The 15,485-nt window shown below is 43.0% G+C and overlaps 1 protein-coding gene across 4 annotated transcripts in view; it reads right to left on the bottom strand.

Annotated features, from left to right (window-relative positions):
* Window positions 1–15,485, bottom strand: part of LOC108159083 (acetylcholine receptor subunit alpha-like) — a 100,454-nt gene that overhangs the window by 44,954 nt on the left and 40,015 nt on the right. For 3 of the 4 annotated variants that reach the window (XM_033386198.1, XM_033386219.1, XM_017292041.2), the window contains one exon: window positions 13,121–13,923. In XM_033386198.1, the coding sequence (XP_033242089.1) occupies window positions 13,121–13,175 (55 nt within the window). In that variant the 5' untranslated portion in view covers window positions 13,176–13,923. The remainder of the gene's footprint in view (window positions 1–13,120; window positions 13,924–15,485) is intronic. The other variant, XM_033386212.1, reaches the window with a different exon arrangement.

Below are 15,485 nucleotides of genomic sequence, written 5' to 3'. Positions count from 1 at the left end.
AACGTCATGGCCCAATCCCAATCCCTCTGGTGGCGAACTCACTCCGCTGGTTAGTGTTGGGGTAAGGGTTGGGATATATGAGAAAAATGCAGCACAAGAAATGAGTTGAGTTCGTGGCCATCAGGCGTAAAGTATCTGAGTATCTGGCAGTTGCGCTGCGAAGCAATAGAAACAACTGTTAACTGGTTTATCTGGTTACTGGTTACTGACAAAGTTGGGTGCCAGCGACGCACCGACACAGCGACGCAGCGAACGACAAATGTAACTGTCACTTTATGCGAAGCCATTCATGTGGGTCATTGTGGTGTGCGTGTGAGTGTGTACATATACATATATGTGTGTGTGAAAAGAGATGCAAATTGTATCTTTGGATCTTTGGAAGGGACTAGACTACTTATTCTCGCGGTATCTGCAAGACATTTTTATTTGTATCATGCATCTACACACATCTACTGGTAGACCTTTGAAAAGTGTTTATTCAAACTGGACAGATCTTTTAAAGGCCCTGAACGAAGCACTCTCATCGTCGACCCCATAAAATATATATTTCATCAATAAATGAGCAGGGTGAGGGGGAGTGGTTGAAAGTGTCGTTTAAGAGCATTCTGTTCGTCGAATCTGTAGTTATAATTAAATTAATTTGTATCAACCTGCCGTCCCCAAATGGGATGCCCTTGAAGAGGGTTCCTCTGCCAGGAGTTAGACCATACCCAACTAAAAGATGCCATCGTTAAACACCGATCAGTTCTTGTGCAGGTTATCGTTGTCTGAGGAGAAGCACACAAGACAATAGGAGACGGAGGAGGTGCGAGAAAACCACTTAACTGAAACGGGAAGCTGACCAACGCCCACCCAAAACATCAAGCAAACAGTAATCTCTCCTACCAAGCAAACCAACTAACCAGCCACCCCTACCACCCCCACCACCCCAATCGGCCCAACCACCCCAACCCCCCAGCAGGCACCACTTTAACCTCAGCGCAAGCCTCGACTGAGGCCGGCACCGCCCCCGTCCCCGCTAGCATTGACACGGACACCTTGCTGCGTTGTGGTGTACGCCGTGACACGGGGCGTTGGCCTGGGTGTGAGTGGCGTGCTTATGAGTTCATGAAATGCTCTTTGAATATGCATGAGGCCCTAAGGAGCGTTGAGTGCTGCTCCGGCTCTGGCTCCTGCTCCGGCTCTGGCTCCTGCAACACCAAAAGCAACAGCAACAGCAGCAGAAGCAGTTGGGATTTTGGTCTGGCCTGTCGGTGATTTTGGCCTCGGCCCGTAAAAGTAGGCAACACTTTTTTCACACCGCTCCAGCGCGCTGCTCCGCCCTGCTCTGCTTTTCCCAGCTTAGAGAACCTCCTTTCGACCGCCTCACTCTGCTCCCATGAAATGTTGAAATGAAATTAAATTAGAGAAGTTGGCTAGGGAAATTATGGGAAATATTTAAGGCAAATGGTCTTAACGGAGAATGAAAGATTGAGGGGTTGAAGGGAATATTCACTTCGCTGTCGCTGGGAAGTTTCCTTCTTTATTCCGAAGTGGATAAACTTAAGATTAGCTAGAGGGTTCCTCTGACCGCATCACCTAGTCCCCATCTCCGGGAGAGGGGCATCTTTCGACAAACTTGGGACATTTTCAAATTTCAGTGCGGGCCATTTCAATTCATTTTCTGTGCCCCCATCCCCCGTCCCCCATCACCCACCAACCATCGTATAATATTATTACTCTGTCGCGGAAAGGTGTGAGGCAAGACGGAGTGAAGTCATCAAAAAATGCAAAGGTTAATGCAACAAAACTTGCGACTTGCTACTTGCCACTTGCAACGAGTCTCAGGCCCCATGTACCATGCATAAGCAGCAGACATTGCATTTGGAATCCGCCATAAGCGAGTTCTGCGGGGATTACTCAGAATATATACATACTCGTATGCACATACATTTATGAAAAATGCATGACTTGGCTGAAAGCTGAAATACGGTATCATGAAGTCAGATAAGTAGAGAACAAAAAGGGGGAATTGAAAAGTGCGTTACGAAACTGCACGACAGAGGACCCCTTTTGTGTACCTATTTCTCATTGTCTTGATATATTACGGCTTGAAAAGGTTACCTGTGAACAGGTATTGATATTCATTATGCACATTTTGTCACATGGCCTTGTTGCTCAACGACCTGCTCCTTTGGATTGTGAAGCATTACTGGGGAGAAGCGTGTAAGCTGAGGTTGCACCTGAGCGCTATCTTGAGTCTGCATATCTAAATCCTTTTGAGAGGGTGCTTTGATGATTCTGGTCAATTATACACAATCTGCAGATACTTATTTATGTATCTATGCTAGTATTCTGCAGTATCTGCAGTGTGAAACCAAAGTGATTGGTTCCCAAAAGATAAATAACAAATGGACCATTTAAAAATTAATTTACTCAGTTCTCAGACTTGTTGTAAGGTGAATGGTTAAATGGTTTAGAACAATTCAAGATGGTAATTGAATGAGTCGGCGTTGAAAGAGAAGAGATAAATGCGAAAACCCAATGAATGAGACGTATGTATAATTCAGATGGAACGTTGTCAAATGCCGAGTCAAAATTGTTCCTGTAGTACGGCTCCTTTGTTTCTTTCCATGTGAGCTGCTTCTTCAGAAGTTGAGGGATCGTCCCGTCGCTCTTGTTCAAGTGCTGATGCTTCTCCTTGCACAAGTCGGGCAGCCCTGGGCAGCTACCATTGTGGACATGGAGAAACGCTTGCCACATCCGCTCGAAATCTGGCCCACAGACGCCCAACAGCCACTCGGCCTCCAGCATCAGTTCCTTCAGTTCCTTCCTCCTCCAGTTGCTGTAAGGCTCCAGGTGATCCCGGAGAGATATCTCCACCCAGACAGCAGCCAAGCAGCAGCAGTGCCTGCAGGAGAACCAAAGTGTTCAAGCCGAATGCGTTCATTTTGGTGGAGAGGACTTCGACTCTTTTAGCTGGAATAACTTTTGGGCTGATCCCTGGGGCAGATTCCTGCGTGAACATGCTCCATTAGCTCCATTATTTCCACTTTTGGACACATTCATCGAATGACGTTGATTCCTGTATTACTGTGCCCACAAGTCGATTATTCCAGGGGGTTTAAGACAAGAGTTCCTATTTGTCGTGGGTTTTCTGAATTTTGTATGTCACATTTTGCATTCCATAAAGGGCGATGTTTCTTGGACGATGTCACGAACGAGTTCAGTTTCGTCGTAACAACAATATCCATGAATGACCGGTCCTTTCTTGTATCACGACACCCGAGTAAGCTTTCAAGGCAAATTGCATAAAATCAGCCTAAAGGCAGTCAGCATACAGTCTGTATTTCCTCTGAGCTACTAGGGGTCTGTGAGTGTTAGTGTGAGAGTGAGTGTGAGTGCTTCTCTGTGTGGGCTTCCAAGTTCTTGTGTATGACAGAGCAAAATGTGAGGGGGGAAAGAGACATAAGTAAATAAATAACTAAAAAGGAAACTCAAACTTGAAGATAAATGCAATTTTCAGATGCACCAGGAAGAGAAAGCAGAGCAACAAAAAACAAAAAACAAAACCCGAAACCCGAAAATAATAAAAAATCAAGTAGAAATGATGGCAAAAAGAAAGAAGAAGAAACAGAAACAGTTGTAGGGGAAGAAGAAGTAGAAGAAGAGCGCTTGCCATTTCCGGTGGAGTCAGTGCTTCGACTTGTTCTGCGCTCGTTTCGCAGGTTTTTCTTTGCGGTTTGTTGCCATGCTTCCTCCTTTCCTTCGTTTTCGTTTTCCTTTCGTTTTCCGCAGTGGCGAAACTCCTTTGTCGTTGCTTAACAATTTTCAAGTGTCCCCCGGTCAGTGCGGATGCCTCTTCTCCCCATTCCCCATCTTACCCGATGGACGCATAGCAGGGGGACTCACGCTCATTTGGCAAACTGGCCAACATTAATGTTTGCCTCGCCAGCAACAGAGGACCAGGGCACGGACTCGGACACGGAAAAGGAGAAGAAGATACAGCGCCAGTGGCAAGTGAGTTTAAAAAATTGGATGCTGCAACTGCAACTGCAGCAGACACAGCGACAACAACTTAATTTATCAAAACGCTCTCCCGCCGCACCACAGCTTCCACACCTCCCACAACTACATACATACATATATCGCTGTCTGAGTCAAGGAGCCAACCTTAGAGCTAACCTAATTTTCTGCCAAATTGCCGCGCCGCGCCCACTTGAAGTTGAATATTTCTGGCACACAAGCTCGAAATAAATATTTTCTAAGGATATATTGAATAAGTGGGCATGGAAATGGATACAAATGATTCCCCAACGAAATTTAGAGTCACAAGGCAATATCTTATCTACCAGATTGCAGAATCGCATCATTGTTTCCCCTGCCGGAGCTAGGCAGATGTAACGGCCGGATGATACTTCGTTGATGGGAAGAGAGAAAGCAAGACTGAGGGAGATTGCGGTATGGAAACAGCTAAAATATTTGTCACTAGTGGAAAAGAGGATAGAATAGTGCACGAATATATTTATTTTACAAGTCATATACTAAGTCTTATTGTTAAGTAGAGAATCTTTCAATATAAAAAGCAGCAGGTCCTTGCAGGATTAATGGAATTTTGCAAACACTAAAATATATATTGGTTGCATATTGTATGGATATGGTTTTGTTTATTGAAAGACAGAGGCAAGAAGCAGATGAGTGCGTTATATAATTGCAAGACATCAGGGATTTATTTGTATCAATGTCTTGAGTGGGGTACGTCTTGAACAGGCAGAAGACGGGTGGCATTGGTATCCCTTATGTATGCATTGTCACATGGCCTTATTGCATATCGACCATATGCTAATCTTCTGCTCCAGTGGATTTTGGATTACATATAGCACATTGCACGTTTTCTGAAACGAAGCCAAAACAAAAATGGAGGGAAGCAAGTGAGCAAGCGTCAGCCAGCTAGCGAAATGGGAAATAATGAAGACAAATGTACTATTCTTTTCGTAGTCGTATTTCACACAAATCTGGCACTGCCGAGGTACAAAAGTCCATCAAATTGCACAAAAATGATCCGCATCTCTGTCTAATCAGCCATCATTAACATACATACATATATCCGAAATCTAATGCCGAAAAAGTACAATGCAAGCTATGACAACTATGATTTTGGGTACAATTTCAAACCCACATGGGCGAGGGCCTCTGGCATCAATCAAATACAGAAACGCACACACAGGCACATTATCTATTAAATGAGCATTTCCCCACCAATTTATAATCAAAAATTTGTCAACTCTTTCTGTGATTTTGCAGTCTTCTCTCTAGCCCCTGATTCCAGTGTGAAACCGTTTGTATTGGCCGCCCCGATGCATTCTCATTTGTGTAATTACATTTGGAGCATTTCGAAAACAACAATTAGCGACGCGTTCGCGGACGCGGACGCGACTCGTTTACAGAATGCCATCAAAACTTTCATGTTGCACCAGAGATAGGAGGAAGCAGCAGTCAGGAGGCAGGAAGCAGGAAGCAGAGCCGCAGCAAGAGCAAAAGGCAACATCATCAATCATGCATTTGAAAAGTTTATTAAGGCCCACACACAAGGGGGAGTTGCTGGAGGACTGGGTCGACGGCGGCAGCAAAGGGCAAGTGTACTTAAGAGCTGAAAACTTTTCAATGGCTTTTTGCGCTTGCCAGCAAACTAAGCACAGTCCCACCACCAGGGGAAGGACAAGAGGAAGAGTTAATGCAACTGAGCGCACAGACAGCCAGTGTTGGACAGCGATTGGGGATGGATTTTGCGACAGTTAGAGATGTGCATTTGTTGATTGACACAGGGATCGATAGGCCCGGAATGCTTTAGGTGGATGCTTTGAGCATTCTAAATAATAATACTTATTAAATGGTTTTCAAGTTTTATTCACAACGTAACTGTATATTTTTGTACGGTCTCTAGCAACCAATTAATTGAAGGCCACCTAAAATGGTCAGCAAGGGAATTTTAGGGACATTTGCAATGCATTTGCTAAGCTACCTACGTCTGAGTTTTAATTCTAAGACATTTTTTTAAGTACTTTTAATGATAACCTATCGACCGTAAGCTTATACTAAGCCCCCAGGAGGAAAATGGAAAGGAAATCCAGCTGCTCTGTGAATCGGAGCACCCAGTATTTGTCTGGTTCCTGCCAGAAGCTCTCAACTGCGTTTTCCTTCTGGTACTTTCCGCAAGTAGTCCAGCCCCCAGCCCCCCTTTCCCTCTTGGGAATGGATGATGAAAAAGTTTTTTTTTTTTGCTGGAGGTTTTCACTTTCGCTTGATTTACAGCGCAGAGATGCAGTCTGCAATAATTTTCCCAGCACTTTCTCTTCCCGTCCCGCTAATCGGCGTGCGTGAGAGTGTGTGTGTGTTCATCAATTTTCAATAACAATAGAAACCAAAAGGAGGAGCAGAAGGAGGAGAAAAAGAACGAGGAGAGAGAACACAGGGAGCCAAAGCCAATGCCATAGAGAGCTTCGGTCTAGAGCTCAAGACAATAGAAGCACGTGGCGAATTTACGATGTAAAATCCGAACAGAAAAAACTAAGAGAAATAAAGTTTAAAAAATAGCAGAGAAATCTAGAATTCGCTCGAAAATTTCAAGAGATTGCAAACGTTCGAGGGAAACTATAATCTTCTTTCCTTTAAATATTGATCATCCTTGACTATTGAGCAATCGATATACATATTTATCGATGGAGATCTAAAAACCTTTTGTAGTTGATTCCGTTTTAGAGATCCTAGAGTGAAGCCCTATCTAAGAGCTACGATGACTCAATAACGTCAGAATAGTAATTAAAATCTTCTTTCTCAATAGAAATAATACTAATAAATATTTAACTTAAAGGATTTTGTATGCTTTTTATTGGTATTGTCAAAAAGAAACAATCTGAATATAAAGAACAGTCTTTAAAGGAGTCAGGAAATAACTAGTCCTAGTAAACTTCGTAGTATTATAGCCATGTGTTTTCTATGGCTGTCTCTGTATACTCGTATAATGCATATGATGCAATCGCAAACAATTATCTTGAAAAAAACACTTTAAATCACTTTCCGCTGATCCATGCACTTGATGGTCCATGTCTTCCTCTCAAGAATGAAAGGATGAATGAATGGAGGGGCAAGTGTAGCATGTGGGGCATGTGTTGAATGCCGTGTGTGACACGAAGTTATCGCTGTCTGAGCAACTCTCCGCATCGATAGCTGGCCATTGTGGCAAGCACAAACATTGACCACGAATGCCGCAGGCTGCCCAGAAACTCTTCGTCATGCCGGGTCCTGCCACCCCTCCACTCACTTTCTTTCTCATACCTTCCACACACATATGCACATGAGTACGGATGTACAAATATCCAGCTTTTCGGGTTTCTCTGTGTGTGTGTGTGTGTGTGTCTGTGTGTTTGCTTGGTGTGTGCTAAGTCGCGCGAAGACGACGACGCCGAGGACGACATTGCAATGGTGCGGTCATGAATCATGCCAAAAAATTGCAGGCACCGTCGAGGATGGCGACCCAAATTCTGATGGCACTGCTCAGGCTCAGGCCCAGGCCCATGCCGATGCCGAGGAAGACTCCGACTATGAGTGGGGCACGGCTGCGACTGTGGCTCTGCTCCACTTGAGGCAACGCAGACGTCGAACGATGGCGAACGAAGGACAAACGATGGACGTCGTGGCCATGGAGCTTCTGTGCTGCTGCTGCTGCTTCTGCTGCCTCTGCTGCTTCTGCCTCCTGATGCTGCAATGAATTTGTCGCACTGCTTCAGCAAAAAGTGGGCGTACTTCACTCACTCACTCACTGACTGACAGACTGACGCTTAGAGGCAACGACACGCCCCATTTTTGTAAGTGCCGTCGTCGTCGTCGTCCCCGTCGTCGTCGTCGACGTCGACATCGTGAACGCTGTCGGTAGCACTTCATTTTTCAATATTAGCGCCACGTAAGTGCAGCCGCGGGGGCGTGCCAATTGCATTAGTTGAAAGAAGTTGGGATGGGGTTTTCGGGGCTGGACTGGAGTGCTGCAGGAGGAGTGGAGAGGGATAAAGAAGAAATCTGACGGGATAATGGGCGTTGGAGGGAGGACATTGGTATCTCAGTAGATAAAGTACATAGTTAGAGGAGAAATGGTACGGGGCTACAATGGTTGTCTCCACCCTGACAATGAGAAGGCTGGAATACCCTTTAAGAAGTTTAATCAGGCGAAGTTGGTTTTCTTCTATACTCTTGAAGAGGGCATACGAAAATGCTTCATTGGTCAGACACAAGAAAGCATTTCCGATCCAAGTATTTAGATGCTATATCACCATAAATAAACGAGCCTAACTAGGTGGACAATTGTGTAGGTATATAGGAAGAGATCTCATGATTTTAGGGATTTTAAGATAATTAAGATGGATTAATTGGTCATTTACTTTAAGAGTATATCCTACATGTGTTATTTATGTCTGTATATATATACAAAGTACTTATGCGAGTATATGCCAATATATATGCCACATGTATGTACAATATTATTTAGCTTTAAGTCTGTATGTGAGCCGGTGGATATTTTATCACCCAATTGAAGATGGGAAGCTGTTGTCCTTATCTCTATAGGAAATTTAAATACAAAATCAAAGACATTATCTTTAATGAACTCTCCATTAAGTACCAAGTAGTCCCCACAACAAAGGAGCGTCGTGTGTCCACCGCAGTAGCACGGACAACTGTCTGGGAATGGACTTCAAAAGTTAGTGCTGTGTTATTTTATAACCTATATCAATGCTCAATAATGTCCCCCTAAACTATCTCCAAGACCTCACAGAATATTTGTTTGGGGCTGCGGCTTGGGATATTATTTATAATAAATACATATATCGAGTAAATGATGTGTATGCTTTATGCAGTTTTCTCTGTGTCCAATATATGCCAAAAAGTTATAGTTTACTCTTTGACCCACCAATTGAAATAAGTAGTTACAGATAGGGAAATAAATAAATAAATAAAAGAAAGGCGAAGAGCGGGGAAGAGCGAAGAAGGGAAAGAGTGGAAAAGAGATGCTTTGGAAAACTGCTCAGTTGTCGTCGTCTGTTGGTTGATGTTAAAAAAAAGAGGGCGTTAGTTGCACTCTCGGCCAGGGTCCCTTTATATACATACATATATCCATATAAGTGTTTGTGTGTTTGTGTGTGTGTATGATAAAGTGTGTTTGTGTGTGGCTCGTTTAATGGCCACAAAGCGGAAACTGGAGCGTGGCAGTTGCTGCTTCTTCATCTTTGCTCGCTGCTGCATTAGCAGCCATTTGCAGCAGCTATTGATGTAAGTGCATATGTGTTTGTATGCATGTGTACAGCGTACAGTGTACCGTGTATGTGTGTGTGAGTGTGTGTCGTGCTTTACTGCCATTTATATTTATGTTTGCCTCTGCGTTCGCTCCGTTCCGTTGTCTCCCTCTACGTATACCCCCGAAATAATGACATGAAAAATTGTGTTTCCTGCTTTTGGGCGCTGCTTTCTGATTCGGCTTCAGACTCTCTCTGTTTCTTTGGCCATTCCTTCGGCCAGCCATCCAGCCAGCTAGACCAGGAAGATTTTCCAGCAATATTTATGGGATTTTAAATCGAAAGAAATTCAATGCTTTTTTAAGATGAATGAAGCGAACGAACGAAACGAAGGAAACGAGGGGGAAGCTACGCAAAACACAATTCAAAATGTATGCTTACTTTTGCCATATTATTTTTAATTCCTTTTCCATTTTTCGATTTGCGCAGGGTTTTTGTGTTTTTCATGGAAAATACCTCTAATTGCTGAGGAAATGTGTATATTGTAATACTCAAAGTATAATGCTCCGGAGTGCCTTCATTCCGATTCGGTCTTTCTCGTGGTTCCTTTTCGATTTGGGGTTTCAGTGAAAGTGGATAAATATATGGGCGGGGGAGAGGGAGGCACATTAAATGCCGGGAGCGGCGTCAACCGTGCGGCCGCACGACTGGCCTTGACGACGCGTCGCGTCGCGACGCGCATAAAAAGTGGAAAATCAAATCGCAAAAACACGCACAAAAGGCGTTGGCCAGGCCCGAAAGGGAATGGCATGGGTCCTGGGCTAGATCGCAATCAATGCGTTGGCGGCTTGGGTGGGGTTTGGTGTTTGGGGTTTCGGCTCGGGCAGCTGCTTTGATTGTGGGCGTGGCCGCCTTGTTCCAGTTTCGGCTATGCAGGCACACGCACACACAGACACAGACACAGCCACAGCCACAGAGAGAGAGACAGACACAAGCGCAGACAGACACACAGATACAGATAAAGAGACAGACACAAAGCTGCGGCCTCATTTTGTGGACGCCACTAAAACTGAAACCGAAACCGAAGCTGAAGCCGAGTCGGGTCGAATCGCGTCGAATCGAGTTGGATTGAGTTCAATGTAGTGCGAGGGGGCGTCGTGCGGACCATTGTCCTTTTTTTTGTTGTTTTTTTGTTGTTTTTTCTCCCTCTTTTACTTTTTTCGGCCTTGCCCGGTCGCTGCATTAGCCATGTTTGCCTTTTCAGCCATTCTGCCATTCTGCTATTCTGCCATTCTGCCAGTGGGTCCATTGCCAATTCATTCCCACCAACATTTTCGTACAGTTCTGCACTTTCCATTTCAAGCAAAGCTAATTATAATGTCTTTACCCTGTACGAGCATTCTGGGAAAGGTCATAGGCGCATGAAATGTGGCTTTCAAATTTACATATGGTGCATGGTCTATGTTGAGGGTTGCCCCTAATAGCTGTTGGAAATTCTCAGCCGTGCAGCCGTTATCAATTCGCATTCTTTAAGTTTATTGTGAATTGAATTCACATAGTGACATACCATTTCGACCAGTTGATATTGAAAGCCCGTTAAGAAGTTTGCCAGAACAAAAAAATATCATCATTTTTAATTCACGAATCACCAATTCACTCAAATATCCCCCAAAAGTGGGCAAAAAGATGTCAGGAAGCAAATAGGAAGAATGATGCGACCATTAAAAACGTAATTAAAAATTGGCTTAGGATGAAAGCTGACAAACAATAAAAAACCTATCCCCAGTCTCATTGAGGGTCAACAAAAAGTTTCGCAAGAAAAGAGATATTTGACTCTTCGGAAGTCGTTCCTGCTGCAATGAAATCCAAGATCAGAATATGATCAGAACACGACAATTCGTGTGCAAAAAGCATGGAAAGCAATCCAGCTATTAAGAAAGCAATTTTGAGTTATCCAAATACGATACTGAAAAACTGAACTGTCAAATTAAGCGATTGAAAAGGTAGAAATTATTATTGAAAAATAGCCCATAAATTGTATGGTAGGATTCATCATATACTATAAATTATTAAAGAAAATAAAAATATATTTGAGAAACGGATTTTGGATTAAATTAAGTGTATTTAGCGGGGTACAACGGGATCATTTTTTTTGTAATTGAAATGTATTCGAAACTAAAATCTACATCCAACTATATACATATATACGAGAGCTGCCTTTAATAAAAATAGTGAAGCACCAATAATATAACATCAAAAATGGTTTTATTATTTTTTAAAATTTTCTTCAGGAAGATGAAAACCCATTTCGAAACTTTGAAGCGTATTTTCGCAGCTCTTTTTTTCTTGGTCCATACAGCCAACGTCCGTTTCCGTGTCTGTAGAGGCGCTTCGTGAGCACGAACTGGTTCCTGTGGCACCTTACTGTTAGATGAAACGAAAGTATTTCCAAAATATGCCTCTATCTAGATGTTTTTTTACTCAAATGTCATTCACGGGTGCGTACTCATTCAGATCACACACATTTAAACAGATATTTTACAAGTGTTTACAAAATTTGAATCTGCTTGGAAATGGCTACCTATTCCTTATACCCAGAGGAGCGCGAGAGGCTGGACAATTGGCCCCAGCAATGGGGCATCAGACTCGACTTCCGCACCTGTCACCAGTTCCGAGATGCCATGCCTGTGGCCAGATTAGTGGACAAGGTGCGCAAGGATCTTGTTGACCTCAGTATGTATAAAGCGTGCACCAGCGTGATGCAAAATAGCTGGAAAGTTTTCAAAATTCACGTTTTGGATGGACTGAATATAGGCATATCCGACACAGATCTGGAACAGCTGGCCCTGGGCACCGAGGGAGCGATTGATCAACTAATCTTTTGTATAATGTATACCCAGAACGAAAGGCTTTGAGTTGAGTTGAGGGTTTTTTTCCATTCGAAATAAAAAAATACTAGTGGGAATTACTTGAATAAGTTCGGTCATCTGCTCCTTACAAGAGGCATTAACTATTTTAAGACTATTTGGCAACACCATATTTACGCCTCGAACAGTAAATTTGGCAAAGTTTTTTTAAAGCTGAACGCTGAAATGTTTAAAATATTTAAGTATTGGTTTTTTGGTTTTGTATACCATCTGGTATCTCAAAGGGTAGGGACTCCTCCCTATGTAGCACACAGAACTAAGCGTTTCTGACCCCATATCAGTTTTCTGGCCTTTTATGAAACCATAATTAAGCTGAGGCAGTAAAGTATGGCTAAGAGCTAACCTCAGTCCTCTGGCTATATTCTGATCTGGCCATTCCCTACTTTGTCCATCTCCTGCTCTTAGTACCTCCCTTCTGGCCGGTCTTCTTCTATACTGTTTATCCATTTGCCCTGCTCCACCTCCGTAACAAACTCATGCCACTCGAGCGCTTCAACGGACACACGGATATGGTTACGGAGCCATGTTTGGGCACGAGATGGTGCGGTGCGGTGCGGTGCGGTAGATGCGGATGCATGGGGAGTGGATGAGCGGACCAGCCGGAGTCCAACCGAACGGAACTTTGAGAATGTTTTCAGTGTTGAGAGGATGTCGGGCGAGTGTCATGCGATTGTTTTGTGTTAAGATGCGAGCCCTTGCAGACGACGGGCTTTGTTTGAATGACACTCGAATGACGGGGGATTCTCCTTGTGGCTTGTCTGTTGTCTGTTGTGCGTCGTCCGTTGTCCGTTGTCCGTTGTCCGTCGTCTGTTGTCGGTTGTGTGAGAGTGTGGATGTGGTGGCTCAAAATAGAGGTGAGGGTTATACGAGAGTGTTGGGTTGGGTTGGGCACAGTCAAGATTGGGTCGAGGCTAATAAATACAGGGCACTTACTTGATATAAATGAAAGCACAAGAATCATATCTATGGTCACTTGAAACCACTTCATCTCATTTCCCTCTGCACGCTTTTTTGGCTTTTGCTGCTGGTGGTTGAAGAAGGTGATTGTGGTGGTGCCTGGTGCCTGGTGTCCGGTTTCTGGTATCTCGTCTCTGGTAGTGCTTCCGCTTCCTAGGGGCTGTTATTGGTATGTATTTCGTATGGGCTGTTCGATGACGATTGAGAGCGAGTGCTTTTTAAGGCGCTTTTTTCTAAGGCGATTTTAAGGCGCAGGCGCAACAGTTGAGGGAAAATTCCACTTTTCTTTTGTTGTAATTGTTGTAGAGTTTGGTTGTTGGTTTGTTGTTGTGCGTTACATGCATTTCAGTTGCTGTTTTTTTTTTTTTGTTGTTGTTAGGGTAGTTTTCGGTTGTTTTTCTGGCAGCGTTTATTTTACAAATATATTATTATTTCGGAATCATTGCAGTGCCTCGTTTCCTCGTGTTTCTTGTGGCGACTCCCTTTGAGTTTTCAGTATACATATATAACAGTTCTCTATATATTGTATATATATACTATTTGTTTATGTTGTATGTATAGTATATATGCTTGTAAATATATTTATTTCTTGGCAGTTTTCGATTAAAATTCTTTAAATGTGCTTTTTGGTGGCCTCTGCTTCGGTTCGCCTTTTCCCCTTTGCGCAGTTTTGCTCCTGTTCCTCGTTGTCCCTCCACTTCACATTGTTTCATTCCTCTGCCTTCTCCTCCATCACGACTCTTTGGGGAAAATTTGGGAAGAGAGAATGAGAGAGCGAACTGTGAGAGATAAAAATCATTTTGTGGACATTTAATTAGTATTTTCATTGAAAAAGAATTCAACAATCACTACAACAAATCCTTAATACACCAAATACCAAGAACCACATACTACATTTCTTCAATGTACTTGAAAAGCCCAAAGATAATTCGAAATGTTTTCGGAAGGCGAATGCCAGTTTCGACTTGACTAAGGTTAAGGTTAAGGTTAAGTTCCTCAAGTTTTTAGGCATCTGTGGGACCCAGCCCCACCCCACCATCATGTTCACAGCAGTGCTCATCCGCTTCCTATTTAAAAAACAAAAACAATAAAGTTTTCCGCAGCAGCAGCGAAATCCCAAATACAACTTCTCGTTCGGCTTTGTTTTTTCTTTTTATTTATGCTAATTGATTTTAATCTTAATTTTGTGCTGACCCAAAATTGAACTGCTTGAAGAAGAGAAGATTTTTTTTTTTGGGTGGCAAACATTTTGTGAATTTTAATTGCTAATTTCACGTAATTCATTTACTCGGGATCTGAAGGTATCCGGCTTATTCCTTGGAAAATTTTTGGCCGTCTTGTACCGAACCTCCGTTGGGTCTGTTAATTTAATTAATAACTCCTAAAGAAACTTGACGAGTGTCCCTTTTTTCTCCCTCTGTGTGCGTGTCCTTTGACTGAGTTCGGACTACCCAATATCCCTTTCCTGCTTATGATTTCACTTGCCGTTCTCTGGGTAGGAACGAAGTTCCAATGGAACTTTGACAATTTTCGCCAGAGCGAGAGCCATTGTCAGAATGGCCCTACTACTCCAAGCGTACTGTTCACGGAATAATATTCAGAAATTTAAAAATATTCCTTGCACATTTTCTTGAATAAAAGCTAGATCAGTATGAATATTAATTATCGAGGAGGTTCGATGTTCGAATGGTAAACTTGGTAGCGACGAGCTGTGATGGTCCGATTCCGTCCCTCAAATAAGAAGATCAAAGCAGAAGAAGAACGACGACTCGGCTACACGAGAGACACGAGAGACGCGAGAGACCCGAGAGAGTGTCGGTAATTTAAGAAGGAAGCCTTAAGTTCGGTCGAGTATGGTTGTGGTTGTGAGAGCAACGAGCTTTCTACGCAGGCTTATGACGCACCACAAAGAATCATCTTATTTTGAATTATTATTACTTATTATTTATTATTGTTATTTATTAATTAAACAGTACAATTATTCTTAATAATACATAGAAACCCCACAGGTTTGCTGTCGAAGTAATTGTTGCAGTCCCTACACCAGAGGTATTTTTTCAGTCCAAAGGTCGCCCTTAATATTAACCAGTCAAATGCTTTAACATGTGAAATTGTATATCCTTGAAAATTGTTGTACAAGTAGTTGAAAATTAAAAGTACACCGAATGCTTGTACTATACGTAAATGTATGCTACATTATGGCACAATTCAATTAAAAAGACTTTAAGGGCGCCTCTTGAGCTCAATGAGGAAAATGAGGACGAGAGCGGGCGGGGGGAGAGAATGAATGAGCAATTCAGTGAGGGCGGCAAAAGGTTTTCGGAAGTAATTTAAGAAAATG

Source organism: Drosophila miranda, chromosome XL (genome assembly GCF_003369915.1).
Source record: "Drosophila miranda strain MSH22 chromosome XL, D.miranda_PacBio2.1, whole genome shotgun sequence".
NCBI classification, from domain to species: Eukaryota; Metazoa; Arthropoda; class Insecta; order Diptera; family Drosophilidae; genus Drosophila; species Drosophila miranda.
This window is presented reverse-complemented; position numbering and strand designations above follow the sequence as displayed.